Raw genomic sequence first — 18743 nt, forward strand, 5'->3', positions numbered from 1 at the left:
TTTTGCCTCAAAAATCTATTGGGAATTTTTTAGGTCCTTGCATTACTGTAAAGGGCTAAGTCTACCAGAACAATTCCTTGCACACTGTGGTTGTTGCTGTGTACAAAGTTCTCCTGGTTTTGCTCCTTTTGATCAGCATCAGTTCATCTAAGTCTTTCCAGGCCTCTCTGAAGTCTTCCTGTTCATCATTTCTTATAGCACAATAGCATTCCATTACATTCATATACCGCAACTTGTTCAGCCATTCCCCAACTGCTGGGCATCCAAAAGGGGGCATTTTCAAGAGATGTTATTCAGTCATTTTTTTTTCAGTCATGTCTAACTCTTTGTGACCCCAGTTGGGGTTTTCTTGGCAATGATATTAGAGTGGTTTGCCATTTCCTTCTCCAGCTCATTTTATAGATAAGGAAACTGAGGCAAACAGAATTAAGTGATTTGTCCAGGGTCACACAGCTAAAAAGTGTCTGAGACTGGATTTGAACTCATGAAGAAGAGTCTTCTTGACTCCAGTCCAGGAGTCTATGCACTATGACGCCACCTAGCCACCATCAAGAGATGTTGCAAAGATACAAATGGCAGGCTTTGGCAGCAGATTAGCTAGGAGGGATGAGAGATAGTGAGGAGTTGAAAAGGAAGCCTAGATCGAGAACCTAGGCGAATGAAGAGGTGGTGGTATCCTCCACATGAATAAGGAAGTTGGGAAATGGGGAGGGATTGAGGCAGGGGCAAGAGAGGGGAGAAAAAGGAAGACACTTTTGGACGTTTCAAGATTAAGATGTCTACAGACTCTCCAGTTCATTAGGTCCAATAGACAATTGGAGATTTGAGGCTGGAGTTCAAGAGAGAGGTTAAGTCTCTGGATAAGGACATTTGAGAATCATAAGCAGAGAGATGATAACGGAGTCCATGGGAGCAGATGAGATCACTTAGTGAAATAATATAAAGGAAGAAGAGAAAAGGGTGTGGGACAAAGTCTGGGGGCGGGACAGCACACCTCACTAATGAGCATGTTGTCGAGAAAGATCCAGCAAAGGATACAGGGAAGGAGCGGTCAGACAGGTAGGAGGAGAACCGGGAATGGGGGAAGGTGGGGTCCTGAAGGAGAAAAGGGTGAAGGACAATGTCAAAGGCTGCAGAGAGGATTAGGATTGAGAAAAGGTTAATAAATTAGCATATGGCCATTGCCTGGGGATTACAGGGGTCCCCACCCCTAATGGGAGCTTTGTGTCTGTAAGTGGACTTGACCCACTTAAGGGGACTCTTAGGTAAAAAGTTAATAGAGTAGGTGAGGTGGCACAGGACTGGAAGAATTCTTAAGAGGGTGTTTAAAGTGTACCATTCTACATGATAATGTGATTACAATAATACCTTCTGCTGTGAGATCGTGAATTGTAATAGCAGTAATAGCCAACATTTCCGAAGTTTTAAGGTCTATAGACTGCTTCCCACACTTCATCTCATTTGTGCCTTGGAGGCACGATCATATCCTCATTTTACAAATTAGATAACTGAGGAACAGAGAAGTGTTTGCCCCAGGGGCACACAGCTAGCAAGAATCTGAGGTAAGAGCCTAGGTCTTGCTAACTTCAAGTCTTGCTGACTTGCCACACTGTGGCATACTGCTTTTCTGGAAAGAGAGGCTGACCTAGGAATCAGGGAGGTGGGGGGTTCAAATCTTACCTTGAAGATGCATATACACACACACACACACACACACACACACACACACACACACACACACACATACATATACACGATGAAGAATAGATGTGCAGGTCCTAATGTCCTGAAAGAATTCACTGGGACAGTCTCCAAGTTAAAGAAAGGCATTTATTGGGATGACACACCCAAGTGGCCTCTGTTTCTCCATGAGAGAAACAGAGCGATTAGTCAGGTTAGGGGGGGTCTTGATTTAAATACAGTTTGGGGGGATAGAAAATGCCTGGGAAAATCAGATAATCCCCAGTGCTTTGTCATACAGATAAGCGATGGAAGGGGAGGATAATTCCAGGATGTCACAAAGTCCTTCCAGATAAGCCAAGAGAATAGGGAAGGTGACAGCGAGAGTTGTCATGTTAACTGGTGGTACTTTGTGAAATCACACAGATAAGTCCACGGATGGAGGGGGAAGGGGGGCTTCAATGCATAGTCTTCTTTGATCATTTTTCTGGCTGGTCACGTCCTGCATCTTACCTCATACCCTGCATCCTGTTTGCTCCATCTGCTTCAAACAATCCTGTCTGCCTCACCTCATCATATATATATATATACACATATATATGTGTATGTGTGTATATATAGAGAGAGAGGTGCGTGTGCACACTCACACACACACACACATATACACACACACTAGCTAAGGTGTTAGGTCTCTCTGGGCCAGAGTTTCCAGGTTGAATTACTTAACTACAGGTTGTCTAGGATGACTAGAAAGATCCTTCTCGCTCTGAATCTATGATCCAGGTCTCCCTGTCACTCTTGCTTGCTTGCACATAATAGGTGCTAAATAAATGCTTTTTAGTTGATTGATTGTAGTGTTGGGCTCCCATGGTCCTTCTGGTTTGTTTATCTTCCTGCTCATTCTACTTCTCTCTCCCTCTGTCTCCCCTTCTTTCATTTCTCCTTTCCTTCTCTCCTGCTCCCATCTTCTCTGTCCTCCTCCCCTCTTCCTTTCCTCTCTCTTCTCTCCTTCCTTTTGTGTACTCCTTTCCCTCCATCTCTCTCATCCTCTTCCCCATCTCTCTTCATTCCTCCCCCTGTTCTTTCCTCCCCTTCTCCTCTTTTCCCTCTTTCATTTTTTCTGCTTCTTTCCCTTTCTTTCCTCCTTTCTCCTATCTCCCTCCATCTCTTCTTCCCTTTCTTTTCTTCTTTCTTTCTTTCTTTCTTTCTTTCTTTTTTTCCTTCTTTCTTCCTTCTTTGTTTTCCTCTCTCCCTCTTTTCTTCTTCCACCTTCTCCCTCCCTTCCTCTTTCCCTTTCTCCTCTTTTTCCTTTCCCTCTCTGTCTCTGTGCACCTCCCCCTCAATCCTCTTCTGCTTCTCTCCTTCCCCCTCCCTCTCTCAAACATGTACATTTTCTGAAGAGCCTATAGTTCCCGCCAGAGCCTTATCAGTTCAGATCGCTCCCAGAGTCCTATGGCCCTCTTTTGTCTCGGTTTCCTGACAAAGGCACCTTTCTCTCCTCTGCTTCTCTGTGCCTGGGTCCAGAAGCTGCTCCTAGTTCTACAAGCCAGCTCCTCTTCTTACATGCCGCCCTTCCTCCCCTCCTGCCAGGTACCCAGTGATCCTATCCATTGAGAACCACTGCAGTGTCCTTCAGCAGAAGAAGATGGCGCAGTACCTGACTGACATCCTAGGTGACAAACTGGACTTGTCGACAGTGAGCAGTGAGGAAGACTCAACCACTCTGCCATCTCCTGAGAAGCTGAAAGGCAAGATCTTAGTGAAGGTAAAGGCCCTGCCTGCCCTGGACATCCTGGGGTGGTAGCCCACTGCCTGGGAGTCTAGGGGAGGGCCACGGGTCCCTCATAGACAGCTCCTAGACATCTGAAAATGATATGGTGTTTTTAATGGATCACATATTCAATAGTTGTGGGAGTCATAATCCCCCCCCAAAAAAATCTAAAGAGATTGATAGATTAAGATTAATAAAATTAATCTATTAAGATTAAAAATCTAAATACAGACAGGTATACCATCCAGCAACAAGAAGGTATATTTCATGATTGATTTCAAGTTTGCAAACATGAACTACTGAAAAGACAATGGTGCTCATGCCAGAAACAAAGATGTTCAAAATTAAGATAGGAATTTGGAGGGAGGTTAATGAATTTTAATTTGGTTATCTTGACTTTGAGATGCCAAGGAGTATGTCCATGTAGAGATGTCCAGCAGATGGTTAGTGATACAAAGTTGGAGTTCAGGAGAGGGATAGGGAGGCTAAGTATCATAACAGATAAAGTACTAGGCATGGCATCAGGAAGACCTGCGTTCGAATCTTTCCCAGACCCTTACTACCTGTGTGACCCTATGTGAGTCACTGAACCTTTTTCAGCCTCAGTTTCCTCATCTGTAAAGGACTGAAGTGGATGGCTTCTAAGGTCTCTCTTCTAATTCTAAATCTATGTTCCTGTATAACCTATATTAAATTGATTACCATTTAGGGAGGGAGCAAAGAAGGGAGAAAAATTTGGAACTCAAAAAAAATTTTTAATGAATGTTAAAAGTTGTCTTTACATATATAATTGGAGAAAATACTATTTAAAAAACAAATCTATGTTCCTATGATTTTTGAGTCAGGGCTGAGAGCTCAGGCGTCAAAGCGAGAGAGGAGGTTCAGCTTCCAGACTTACGTGCACCTCCTCTAGCTTCCCATGTACACTGGGGCAACGATAGGCTGGCAGATGTTTAACAAACAACTCTCTGAAAATGCAGGGTGAACTTTTAGATACATTATTCACCTTTTCTCCATTGCTTTTTAAAATCCTAGACAATCAACATGTCCTGATTTGGAGTAGCTGCTGATTCTGGGAAGTAGATACTCATACTGAAAATTTAACAACAGGCTCTCAGAAACCTGTATGATTTACCTCCAGCACACCCCTGGACTGGGAGAATGACAGAAGAGGATTTACACTGTCAAAAGCAGTGTGATCTTATATAAAATGCCCTGGCCCAGAACTCCAGATACAGGGTTTGGCTATATGTTTGGTCTAGCCTCAGAAGTCTGAATTGGTGCAGAGAATGCAAATTTCTAGCTTGAGAGAAAGAAGGGAACTTGAAAGTCATTGAGTTCTGACAAATGAGGAAACCGAGGCACATACACATCATAGAATGATAGGCTCTTAGCCCTAGAGTATAAGAGACCTCATAGGTCCTCGAGTCTAGCCTACCTCCCATTTTTATTTTTCAGTTGTTTCACTCGTGTTTGACTCTTCATGACCCTACTTGGGGTTTTCTTGGTAGATACTAGAGCAGTTTGCCATTTCCTTCTCCAGATCATTTTACAGATGAGGAAACTGAGGCAAATAGGTTGAAGTGACTTGCCCAGGGTCACACAACTAGGAAGTGTCTGAATCCAGATTTGAACTCAGGTCCTCCTGACTCCGGACCCAGCACTCTATCCACTGTGCCACCCAGCTGCCCTACTTCCCATTTTATAGATGAGAAAAGTGGACCCTAGAGAAATGAATTAACTCACATAGGAAATAATGAAGTTAGTCATCAAACCCAGATCCATTGTCTCTAAATCCAGTGTTCTTTCCAAGTTACCACCTTCAAGATTTCATTTCCACCTAAGAGAAATCATCCTCACAAATAGAGCTATCCAAACGTCAGATGAACTCCCTTAGAGGACTGGACTTCCCCATCACTGAAAGGCCTCAAGGCTTAGATGATCACTTTATTGGGAATATTATCTAGGAGATTCCTGGTCAAATAGGATTGAACCTTGTGATCCTTACCAGATCTAAGATTCTGTGATCATACTTCTGGCTCTGTCAATGTGATCTTGACTAAATAATTTAACCTGAGCCATTCTGGGCCTCAGTTTCCCTAACTATAAAATGAGGAGATTGGATTAGATCATCTCTCAGATTTCTTCTAGCGCGGAGATCATAGAATTGAAACTGAAAGGGACCTCAGAAATGACTAATCCCCTCATTTAAAGATGAACAAATTGAGAAGCACTGGTTAAGAATCTTCCCCAAGGTCAAGTGAGGAGCATAAGTGGAATCTGAATCCAGGTCCAAATCCATTGCTATTCCCATAAAACCCCACTACCCTAGATCTAGAGTACAGAATTTTTATCGTTGACACATTCAATAGTAATAATAGCTAATAAATGATCATTATTGTAGCTAATAAATAATAAGAGTTAACATTCATATACCACTTACAATGTGCCAAAATAAGCAATTCACATTTCTCATCTCATTTGCTCCTCACAACAAACTCTGGGAGGTAGGTGCTATTATTATCCCCATTTTACAGATGAGGAGACTGAGCCAGACATAGGCTAAGTGATACCCAAGGTCACACAGCTAGTTAAGTGTCTGAGACATGATTTGAACTCAGGTCTTCCCTGACTTACGACCCATTGTTCTATCCACTGATCTATTTAGTGCCTCATAAAAATAATAACAATAATAGCGGCATTTATTAAACAGTTACTTTGTGCCAGACACTACTCTAAGAAATCCAGACAACCTCTCAGAAACCATAGCTGCCTTGGAAGCAACAAGTTACCATGGAAACAGTGCTAGAAATGGGATCAAAGAACCTGGGTTTGAATTCTAGCTTTTCTCTTCACTACTTAGGGGACCCTGCTAAGTCACTTCACTTCAATTCAATAAACATTTATTAAGTGATTCCTATGTGCCAGGTATTGTGCTAAATGCTATGGATACAAAGAGGCAAAAGAGAGTGCCTGTCCTCGAGGAGTTTATAATCTAATCAAACCTCTCTGCATCTCAGCTTTCACGTGATGGACTCCACAATCCCTTTTAGATCTGAATCTGTAATCTAATCACCTTGTGCCTGCCAGGCCCTGGGCACTGGTGAGGGGCTAGTCTGTCCAGAAACAGCCCTGGGGAAACATATGTTACACTGTCTGATGAGCCTGTCTCTGCTCTTGCAGCCCTGAGGCCCTTTTCTGCCTGATAACATTGGAATGGGCTTGTCTCTCCCTAATGAAGTGTCCATTTCCGGGAAAAGTCACTTAGCCACTGATTTGGGCAGGTCTGACCTTTGAATTGAGCCCTCTTCTCTGCCTCTGGCCCTGACCTCTGAAGAGTTTTGAAACTATGTCCTGAAGGCAAAGAGTGTAGGTTGACATACTCACTTATTCTCAGTATTCAGGGAAAGGATGGAGAACTGTAATTGGACAGGCAGCCATCTGGAGCCTTCCCTTGGGGGGTCCTCTGCCAGTTCCATAAAGAAGGAAAGTTGAGTGGAACTGAGTCATAGCTCAACCACAGAATAATCTCTCCTTCTTCCCTTTTGGTGGGAGAAAAAACCTGGTACCAGGATTGGGGTAAAACTGGGTCTGGCTTCTGCTGTTAACAATCTGTGTTCTTAGAGGAGTTATTAGGGAGACTGTCCAACAGTCCATAGACGAAAAAGACCCTTGGATCTCAGTGGACTTGCAAGTTTGATTGAGGAGCATAGATTGAGATCAGGAAGAGACCTTAGAAAGGAACTCATCCCTCCCTTTATTTTATACATGAGAAAACTGAAGACCCTAAGGCAGTGGAAAGGACTTGCCTTAGGTAATACCATAGGAAGTGTCCATCGGTCAACAAGCACTTGTTAAATGCCTACTATGTGCTAAGTTTTGGAGAGATAGAAAGATAAGTAAAAATAGGGTCCCTGCTTTCAAGGAGCTCATATTCTAATGGGGGAGATAATGTATGGCACAGTAGATAGAAGGCTGGACTTGGAATCAGGAAGACTCATCATGTTTAAATCTGGCCTCAGACATTTAGAAGCTATGTGACACTGGGCAAGTCACTTAACCCTCTTTACCTCAGTTTCCTCATCTGCAAAACAAACTGAAGAAGGAAATGGCAAACTACTCTAGTACCTCCACCAAGAAAACCCCAAATGGGGTCACAAAGAAACATGACTAAAAACAACTGAACAGCATGCGCATTTTTTCTCTTATATATGTGTGTATGTATTGTACAGAGTAGGTAGAAGGTAACCTCAGAGGGAAGCACTGGCCATGGGGCTAACCAGGAAAGGTCTCCTGATGAAAGTGAGATTTGAGCTGAGTCCTGAAGGAGACCATGGAAACCAGGAGGTGGGAACAAGGAGGGAGGGTATTCCAGGCATGAGGATTATCCAAATAAAAGCATGGAGATTGGAGATGGAGTATCACATGTGAGGAGCAGTAAAGAAACCAGTGCCACCTGGGAGAGAGTAAGGTGTGAGAAGACTGGAAGGGATGGAAAAGGTCAGGTTTTAAATGCCAAAGAGCATTTTATATTTTATTCTGGAGGCAATAGGGAATCACTAGAGTTTCAGCTGGAATGGTAACACAATGATATCTATGCTCTGAGAGAATCACTTTGACCACTGAGTGGAGAGTACATTGGAGTGGGAAGAGACTTGAGGCAGAGAGATGAACCAGAAAGCTATTGCAATAATAGTAAAAGTGATAAAGGTCTACAACAAGATGGTGGCAGTGTCAGGGAAGAGAAGGGGACATATAGAGAGATGTCAGCAAGACAGAAACAACAGGATTTGACAACAGACAGGATATGTGGAGTGAATATTTAAAAAATGGAGTCAGGAATGGCACCTCAGCTGTGAGCCTGGGTGACTGGTAGAAAGGTGGTGCTTTCAAGAGAAAAGAAGTTTGGGAGAGGGAAAGGTGAACAGAGGAAGACAATGAATTCAGTTTTAAATATGTTGAGTTTCAGATGCCTACAAGACATCGAGTTTGAGATATCTAAAAGGCAGTTGGTATACTGGAAAACAGTCTGGCAGAAAATAAGTTTAGACCAACATATTACAACATATTCTACAATGAATTCTAAATAGATTTGTGAACTTAATATTTAAGAAAAGTGCCAAAAAAAATCAGAAGCAAATCAGATCCTAATTCAGAGCTATGGGTAGGAAAAATATTCTTTGGGGAGGATAGATATTTAGTATTTTGTTTTTATTAATTCAATTTTACTTTGTTTTCATCCCCAAATTCTTTCCCTTCTGCCTTCCCTTTCCCATTCTTGAAAAAATAAGACAAACAAAACCTTTTATAAACATATACAGTCAAGCAAAACAAATTCCCACAGCAGTCATGTCCAAAAATACATGCACCTTTGAGTCCAATCACCTCTCTCTGGATGTGGGTAGCATGTCCCATCATGAGTTTTCTGGAACAGTAACTAGCTTTTCTGTTGGCAGGGTTAGGAGATACATTCTTAACCAAACAAGAGACAGAGGCAATTACAAAAAGTAAAACATAATTTTGATTACATGAAACTGAAAAGCTCATGCACAGACAAAAATATTGTACCTCAGATTAGAAGAGAAACAGTGAAATGGGGGATAGTCTTTGCATCAGATTTCTCAAATAAGATATGGTGTCCAAGATATTTAAACAACTAACAGACATGTGACCAAAATCCATTCCCAAACAAAGAAATGGTAACAGTATATGAACAAACTTCTCGAAAGAAGAATAAAAAATTGTTAACAATCATAGGAAAGAATGCTTCAAATCCCTACCATTAAGAGAACTGCAAATCAAAAGAATCCTGTGGTTTCAGTGACTTTAGAGACTATCAGCTCATACCCTGCAAATTGTCAAAAATAGCAAAAAGTAGGAATAGTCGATTGGTTGAGGCAAGATAATAAGCACACTAGTACATTGTGGGTGAACTTGTGAATCAATACAACCATTTTTGGAATTATGCAGTTAAATTTATTAAAATATCCCCAGGGAGGTTAGACAGGTAAAAGAAGAACCAGGAGAAGGCAATGTCAGGAAAACCTGAAGGGGAGAAAAAGAAAAGAGAGGGTAGCTGAGATGTAGCCAAGGATGCTGAGCTTCACCTCCCCCTTGGCTTTGTCCTTCTTTTTTTGGTTTATTTAATCTCACTATCTGACACCCTTTTTTTAACTTGTTGGTCCTCAGGGGAAGAAACTCCCAGCTAATATCAGTGAAGATGCAGAAGAGGGGGATGTGTCTGATGAGGACAGCGCTGATGAAATTGATGAGGACTACAAGCTCATGAATGGAGATGTAAGTCACTGAGTCCCTCAGCCTTGGGGGAGAACATGAGCCCCAGACCAGCCAAGAACCTGAGGCCTTTAGGAAACTTCCTTCTCATTGGGTTCAGGAGGCATGCAAAGTCGACTGGAGCCCAGCAAGTAGTGACAGCCATAAGAGATGAACAGAGTGGCAGCATCCTCAAGAGATAGCATATGGGACTCCCACTCTCCCACTTGAAGTTCAGAAGTCAGGAAAGGGAGACTAAAAATAACTGGGAGGGTGGAGGGGGCTTGCTGGGTGGAAGGTCTTTTAACCAGCAGGATAGCATTGTTCAAAGGGAAATGTTCTTGTGAAGCCCTGTAAATAGATTTGATCCTGAGATGAGGAAGAGCAAATCAACTTCAAGTAACCCACGCACAGCCTGGCCGTCCCAGGCCCATATCTTCAATGGTTTCCAGCTAGAATATTCTCCCTCTAGGGCATGCCTTGCTCCAAGGTTCCCTTTGGGTCATAGAGTTAGAGCTGGAAGTGGCCTTAGTCCATCCTTCTCATTTTACAGATGAGGAAAGTGAGGCTCAGTGACACACTCAGGGTTACATAAGTATTAAGCATGAGAGGCAGGATTCAACCGGGAGACTCCTCACTCCATTGCCAGTTATTTTCCCACACTTTCCCTGCCCTGAGATTATCATGGATGCTTTGGAAATACCAGCTTACCCAATGGAATTGTCTCAGAATAAGGTGTTTGCTCAGTCTATGCAAGCTCCTGAGGTCAGAGACTGAGTCACTTTCGTTCTTGTGTCCCCAGTGCCTGGAACACAGTAGGTGCTTAATAAAAGCGCTTATTGGTTTTTGAGGTCTGAAAGGGATCATGTATTCATGGAAGCGACTTTAGAGGCTGTCAGGCTGAATACAAGCCCTTCATTTTATAGACAAGGAAACTGAGGCCGGGAGATATTAAGTGACTTGTCCAGAGTTATACAGATAATATTTGAGATAGGATTGGAACTCAGGTTTTCCTGTCTCCAAACCTAGTACCCCATACTATATCCGGAGGTTTGCCTAGGGTCGCAATGCTAATAATTGGTAGACACATGTCCTATGACTCTAAATCAAGCAATCTTTTCATCATACCATGCTCCCCCCAATCCCTTCCTTCTTTCTTTCCTTCCTTCCCTCTATCCTGTATCCCTCCATCCATCCTTCCTCCCTTCCTTCCCTTCCTCCCTCCATCCTTCCTTCTTTCTTTCCTTCATTCCTCTATCCCTTCCTTCCTTCCTTCTTTCCTTCCTTCCTTCCTTATTTCCTTCCTTCCTTCCTTCCTTCCTTCCTTCCTTCCTTCCTTCCTTCCTTCCTTCCTTCCTTCCTTCCTTCCTTCTCTTCCATCCTCATCCACCTTCCTTCCTTTCTCCCTTCCTTCCCTCCCTCCCTCCTCCCCTCCCTTTCTCCATTGTGATAGCTTCTCCTGACTTTGAGACTAAATCAGGCTCTTTACCACTTTCCCCTACTGCACTTGGTTCCAGTCTCTTGGAATGATTAGAATCAATCAAATCCTTCCTCCATGTATAAATTCTTTAAATACTTGAATCAGGTAAATCACAAGCATTTGTTGAGAGTATTCTATGAGCTAGGCATTGTACTAGATACTAGGGATACAATCAAAATGAAAGAGACAGGCAGACAGACAGACATACACACACACACACAGAGAAACAATTCCTACCCTCAAGGAGCTTCCCTTCTTTTGGAGGATATAGTTTCTACATGTATAAGTATGAAGAAAAAAATACAATGTAATTGGGAGTGGGCAGAAGAGAATGGCTACAATGTAGCATTTAGACTGATGTTTGAAAGAAACAAAGGAATTCAAAGAATCAGGTGGGGAAAGAGTGTGTACCAGGCATGGAGGATAGCCTGTGCAAAGGCTCAGAGGTAAGAACTTCAGGGTCATGTGTAAGAAGCAGGCTAGTTTGGGTGGACCATAGAATGCATTAATAATAATAACAACAATGATATCTAGCATTTACATAATCCTTTAAGGTTTGCTTCACATATGTTTTCTCATTTGATTCTCACAACCACCCTGGGAGATAGATGCTATTATCCCTAATTCACAAATGAGGAAACTGAGGCTGAATGAGGTATGGGATCAGGACCCCATAGCTAATTAGTGTCTGAGACAGAATTTGAACTTGAGTCTTCCTGGCTCCCAAGTCTGGCTTTCTAACTATTGTGACCCTCACCTGTCCATGAAGGGATGTAAGGTGTTATAAGCCTGGAAATTCAGTCTTATGATATGCTGTGAAGGGCTTTCGATGACAAATAGAGGAATTTATTTATCTTTGATCTTGGAAGTTAGCAGGAGTTAATGGCATTGAGCTCAGGAACAATGTCGGCTTTGAGAATGTCCCTTTGGCAGCTGTGCAGGGGATGAAAGATGAGCGAAGGGAGAGGGCAGAAAACAGCTCTCCTCTCCCTTCCTGGGCCTTTCTCCTCTAGGCAGCTGGTACGCGGGCTCCAGCATGGGATCATCACCATGTAGTCAGAAGCTTTCATCCAACGTCTCCTTTCCCACTTCTGGGACATCAACTTCACTCTTCAAAGACACCAGAAGAGTTAACAAATAAAATCAAAAGTAGCCCAGCCTGAGAGAACCAGCTGTCTAAAGAGCAGGGAGTCCATCCTGTTGCCTACCTTTTATAGCTGGTGATTATTACTTTCAATAAAACATCAGTAGGTGCCCTGGTGGCTCGATCTTCCTTCGCTTGCAGGAGTTCTCGAGTAGGGTATCTCTCTATCACTGTGTGTACCTCTTCTGGATGGCCTAGATGGGGCTGGACAGCTTTATGTAAGAGATCAAGAAGTCAGGAGTTTTCTTTATGGTCCTGAGGGGAGAATGACCGTTTAAACCTTTGTAGGAACCAGGGAAAACAAATTGTTTGGCTGTTTTCGAAGTCATACAGTGCTCTGTGATTAAAGTCTTACAGTTCCTGAGTCACTGTGGATTTTATTATCCCCTGAGGGCCAATGAAATGGGATGACAATTATAGGGGAAAACTCCCCAGGAACCGGCCTCCTCCCAGTTGTTTGAGAGCTGGCAGGGAGTATTCGGAATTGGGTTAGGATGGCTCAGTGTGAATTTCTCAGAATTAAAATCCAAACTGCCTGAGGATGACTTAACTTCTTTTCTTAAACCTATTTTGAGTTGTGTGTTCTAAGAGAAAACAGACCTCTGTATCCCTTACTGCCAGGCAGGGCAGTAGGGGGACTCAGGAGCTAGGATGAAGTAAGGGATGAAGGCTGCTGTTCTCTGCCCTGGTCAGATCATATATGGTTATTTATGGAGGCTGGAGAACCTCCAGGAAGGGGCAAGCAGCCTTGATTCAATCAATAAGTCATAGATCATAATATGATCGTCATAGCATAATATTAGAGATGATATGTCTGTTATAATTCAGCTAGTATATAGGTAACACTTTAAGATTAGCAAAGCATTCTCTTCATAACAACCTAAAGAGATAAGTTAATATCTTCATATTACAAATGAGGAAACTGAGGAAGAACGAAGTTTCAGTGACTTGCCCAGGGTCACACAACCAGTAAGTGTCTGAGGCTATATTTGAACTCAGATCTTCCTGACTCCAGGCCCAAGGGCTCTATCCAATGTGCTACCTACTTGCCTCCAGAGGGATATGGGTGTAGTGTGTTAATCTCCAAGAACAGAAGCACAGAATCCCTACCACCTTCCCTTCCCTCCACCCCTCCTGGCCAAATAAATAACAGGGTTTATAAATAAGCTACTAAGCATCAGTGGAACACCCACTCATACAAAAAGATACAGGGCGACATATGTTTGCTCCTCATCCTTGGGTCTCATTTTGGTCTGTTTCTGGGAAATGAAGTCATACCTGTGACTGCAACCCAGGAAATTGTCTAAGGATAGACTGTATGTGTAGACCCATTTGGAATAGCACAAGGAAAGTAGAATCTGTGTCATGTTACACCAAGAAAAATGAAGAGAAATGAACCTTTTACAAATGGACCAGTCGAAAGTAATGCAATCTTTGAGTACACCAATCGCCAGTAGGTCTGACAAAAATAAGCACAGGGTTTAATGGAATTCCTTTCACATCAGACAGAAGTCCTTGTGGGCTCTTGGTTGTCTACCCTTGTACCCTCCTTCCCTTGGAGAAAGGACCCTACTCTAATCAGACTACATCAGTTGAGCCACGTGGCCTCGAGGGCCCCTTCCAACTCTTGAGCTATGCTGTTGTTGAATATGGTCATGCCCAATGATTTTAGCATCTGCAGTCCTCCCAAGAGGGAATATTTGTCAGCTCTTTTGTTCAGTTGTTTCAATAATGTCTGACTCTCCGTGACCCCAATTGGGGTTTTCTTGGTAAAGATACTGGAGTGGTTTGCCATTTTCTTCTCCAGCTCATTTTACAGATGAGAAGACTGAGGCAAACAGGGTTAAGTGACTTGTTCAGGGTCACATACCTTGTAAGTGTCTGAAGTCAGATTGAATTTAGGAATATGAGCCTTTCTGATTTCAGGTCCACTTCACCACCTAGCTGCCCTTGGGGGCTCTACTCTTTCTCTATTCTGGTAGGTCAGGTGGTTGACTGATCAATTGGTGACCTCTTCTTGGCTTACAGGGAAAGTTAAAGGGGTCCCCCTATATGGAACTAGAGGTGCCTGGTTTCAGTAGCATAGTGTCTGCTGGTATCCAGCTAATTCAATTCATTTCAGCAAGCATTTACCAAACACCTACTATGTGCCAGACATTTTACTGGACACAGGAAACACAAAACCAGAAATTAAATAGTTACCCTCAGGAGGCTTGTATTCCTACTGGAGGAATTCACAGATATTCATGTAAACAGTTAGTCAATCAATAAACATTTATTAAGCACCTACTATGTGCCAGGCATTTTACTAGACACAGGAAACACAAAACCAGAAATTAAATAGTCACCCTCAGGGAACTTGTATGTCTACTGGGGAGAGTTCACAGGTATTCAGGTAAGCAGTTAGTTAATCAATAAACTTTATTAAGCACCTACTATGTGCCAAGTACTCTTCTAAACATGGGGTGGGTGGGGGAAAATGACACAAAAGACAAAAAAATAAAATGATATTCTCAGCTTCCATTCTATTCCATATGCATGATCGATATTAGTTCGATCCACTAGGTAACTGAGATTCTCACCTGCACCCAGGCTTCCACCAATCGGAAACGAGTGGAAAACATTGCCAAGAAGAAATTGGACTCGCTGATAAAGGAATCCAAAATCCGAGACTGTGAAGACCCCAATAACTTTACCGTCTCCACACTGCCTTCCTCAGGGAAGCTTGGTCAAAAGGCCGAAGGCAGAAAGGTGAGCTTTGCGTTGTCTCCTTCTCCTGAATGTGTCCAGTCACCCTCCTCAGACCCTGCCCTTCTCTTTCTCCTTTGTTCTTTCCTTTTGGACACTTGATAAACCTGACTCCAGCCTCTTCACCCTTCTCTTTGCAGAAATTTGCTTCTCTGGGCGCCTCAGCCACAGACAAAACTTCGGTGAGTCTTACTCCCTTCTCTGTGTATTCCTCATTCTTGGTTTGAGATGCCTCAGTGGACAGAGGTCCTGCGCTTAGGAAACATCTGGAATCTAATAACTAACTGTGCCATTAGGGGAAAAACATGTCTTTGTTCTGACCTTCAGTTGTCTCCTCCAGAAAATGGACATAATCATATTGGCCATAACTACTTCACTGGAGGACTGAATAAGTTTGTGTTTGCAAGCCCCATACAGTAAAGAAAGTTAAACACAGAGAGTCCTGAAAGTCTTTGTATAAAGGCTACAAACTTACCCCCAAATCCTTTGAACATTTAATTATTTACATTTCTTTTACGTTTATTTAGATTTGTGAATTTTGAATAGTAAATTTTCATTTTAACAAGACATACACCAATATCACCATGCCTTGTGTGTGCCATACACACTGGAGAACACTTTGTCAGCTCCGCACAGGAACAGAAGTAGTCTTGCTCGGCCACTTCGGTCACCTAATCTGTCTGTATTGGACTTTCTCTTTTGGTATCAAGTCCAAACTGTCATGTATGCAGCAAAACCTCATTCTTCTCATGATCTCAAGGCCAGGATTACAAAGGCCATCATTTGGCGTTGAGCAGTGGCTGATGAAAAGTTTTTACAAAGTTTTATGGTCAGCAAGAATGATGGCTAGAATTTTGCCATTAAATCTGGCTATAAAATTGTTAAACATCGCTAGAGTGGCGCATCACACAAAGTGGGGGTTATGGTGAATATTAATGAGAAACATGAATACTTTTTAATTTAAGTAATTAGCCTTTCAAATATTGGTTTTTCTTCATTTGTAAGACCACACTAAGGTTTTGGGGACGTCTTGCATGAATTTCAGCTATTACTGCTTCCTTTCTTCCACCTCCTCTTCTTCCTCCTCTTCCCCTTCTCCTTCCTCTTCTTCTTCTTCCTCCTCTTCCTCTTTCTCCTCTTTCTCTTCTTCCTCCTCTTCTCCTTCCTCTTCTTCTTCTTCTTCTTCTTCTTCTTCTTCTTCTTCTTCTTCTTCTTCCTCTTCCTCTTTCTCCTTTCTCTTTTCCCCATCTTCTTTCTCCTCTTCCCCTTCTCCTTCCTCTTCTCCTTCCTCTTCTTTCTCTTCTTCTTCCCCTTCTTTTTCCTCCTCTTCTGCTTCTCCTTCCTCTTCTTCTTCCTCTTCTTCCTCCTCTTCCCCTTCTTCCTCCTCTTCCCCTTCCTCTTCCTTTTCTTCCTCCTCCCATTCTTCCTTTTCATAGTATCCTGGCCTTACCTTTCCCCCTCCCTCCTTCACAGGGTCATGGGGGCTTTGTTTTCCAAGGTCAACATCAATGGCAGTTGGTGTCCAAGGACAGAATCATGGCTGAGGCCTGAGAGAGAGCCCAGCTCTGCAGTCACCTGCCTGGTGCTGTCCATCTTTGTGAGATGTCTATTTAGCAGGAATCAGAGAGGGCCTCTCTCACAGACTTCACAAGGTCTCATTGCATGTGGAGCGGTTCTTTGGAGGACTCAATCTGAGATGAATGGGGAGGGAGGAGGCTAATTCTAGTCAGAAGTTCCCCAGCTTGCCCATGTCAAACCCAGTTCATTCTGACTCCAAATCCGGCTTTCCTCCCTCTATAACATGCTGCCTCCTAAGTTTCTAGCCTGACTTCCTTCTCTGTAACACAAACATTGCAGCTTTCTAGGGCTGTGTGTGTGGGTGGCTTATTCTTGGGTCGGGCGGGGGCTGCAGGGAGCATTCTGGGCCAGTTCCTTCCCAGCAAGCAGCCAGATTTCCATCTGGGTGAGTGAGTGTCTGACTTGCTCCCCCCCACGCCCACATGTATCCATACACACACCTGGCTGGCAATGCTAGATGGGGGGCCCAGAGGAGGGGGCAGAGGTTGCCCCAAAGGAGCATGGCCCAAACGATGCCAGGGCTGTACCCTCCACCTAGGACTCAATTATTTTTAGAGGCATCGATTGTTTTGGTTTCCACCCACGTGGCATCGAGCCATGGCACAGCTGATGCCACACAGAGAACTATGAGAAATACACTATTTAAAGGTTCCTCCCAGCATGTGTCTCATGTTTGTCCCTGCTGCTCATGGGGGGCACTTTATTTTTAATACCCGGGCATCTGCGTGGAGGAAAACAGCACCTTTTGTTGTTAGGGGCCATCTGCTTTTGAGACCTTCAATTCCCCACCATGGCTCCCATGAGTGAAGCCCACCCAAACCACATTGCTGATTAGCCTTCACACCTGGTGAGAGGAATAAGACACAGGTGCTGAGAAAGCCAGCCTCCATCACTGCGGAATGTGGTCTGCTTCACTTTCCGTTCCTCAGCCTTAGTGAATGTGTGTTGAGCATCTACCGTGTAGAGAACGTAATCCCTTGTTGGACCATGCTAAAAGGGAGGTATTAATTGATTTATCAATAATAATAATGGCTAGCATTTATATAATGCTTTCAGGCTGGCCAAGTGCATTATAAATATTATTTCATTTTTATTTTCACAACAATCCTGCGAGGTAGGTGCTAATATTAGCCCTATTTTATGGATGAGGAAATTGAGACAATTTGAGATTAAGCTACTTGCTCAGGGTCACACAGCTAGTAAATGTTATTTATTTAGTGTCTACTGTAAACAACTAAAGAGAAGACTCTGATATAGACAGCCAGCCTCAGTGTCAGGAAAATGTGTTCAGGTCTTACCTCTGGTACATACTGACTGTGACCACAAGTAAGACACTTCGCAGTGTAGTTGGGCAATATTCCAAGCATGGAAGTCGCAGAACAGATCCTGATCCAGTGAAGGGAGTTTCCTCCCAAGAAGTTCCCCACACAGATGAAATCCCAAATTCAGTCCAAAAACATGTCAGGGAACTGATGAACCAAAGAGAAAATGAACTAAGTCATGCCTTCAAGGTACTCATGTTCTGTTGGGGTGGGGTGAGGGGGGGGCAGCAGTGGGGAAGAGGAGGAGAGAATGTTGTACAGAGATAAAGAAGTGTGAGGTGGAATCTCCATCCTCCAGAAGCCCATTGAGCTAGAGGGAGCAAACAGATAAACATGGAGCAGGCAGCATGTTGCCAAGTGGGGAAATTGCCCACTGCTGGATTTCCAAGGCAGGAGTCTTTGCATGGGCTGGCATAGATAGTCCTGCAGGAGGTGAGGCCTGCCTTAGGCCTTGCAGGATGGGCAGGATTTGAATGAGTCTCCTCTGTGACTAGTTCTTGGTAGGAAGAATTCAGGAGAAATCCTCAAAGTCCTAGAATTCCAGGAACTATATGGGTAAATGAGATAATGAGGTGGTAGTGAGACCTGGGAATAGGGTGGAGGAGATGATTAGTGAAAATGTTCCTGGAAGGGGGAAGTATTCAGTTCCTAACACCTAGGAGGGGCTGCTTGGAAGGCCCCTGGCTGTGGAGACAGAGCAACTGTGTTCAAACCTCATCTTTGATTATTCTTACACAAATCTCTAAA

The 18743-nt window shown here is 43.3% G+C and overlaps 1 protein-coding gene across 1 annotated transcript in view; it reads left to right on the forward strand.

Annotated features, from left to right (window-relative positions):
* The window catches only part of PLCH2 (phospholipase C eta 2), a 334868-nt gene that overhangs the window by 274113 nt on the left and 42012 nt on the right, over nt 1-18743 (forward strand). Inside the window, exons 10-13 of the mRNA XM_072608589.1 lie at nt 3271-3445; nt 9641-9748; nt 14941-15099; nt 15237-15278. Of these exons, the coding sequence (XP_072464690.1) occupies nt 3271-3445; nt 9641-9748; nt 14941-15099; nt 15237-15278 (484 nt within the window). The remainder of the gene's footprint in view (nt 1-3270; nt 3446-9640; nt 9749-14940; nt 15100-15236; nt 15279-18743) is intronic.

The sequence above is a fragment of the Notamacropus eugenii genome, chromosome 5 (genome assembly GCF_028372415.1).
Source record: "Notamacropus eugenii isolate mMacEug1 chromosome 5, mMacEug1.pri_v2, whole genome shotgun sequence".
In the NCBI taxonomy this organism is placed as follows: domain Eukaryota; kingdom Metazoa; phylum Chordata; class Mammalia; order Diprotodontia; family Macropodidae; genus Notamacropus; species Notamacropus eugenii.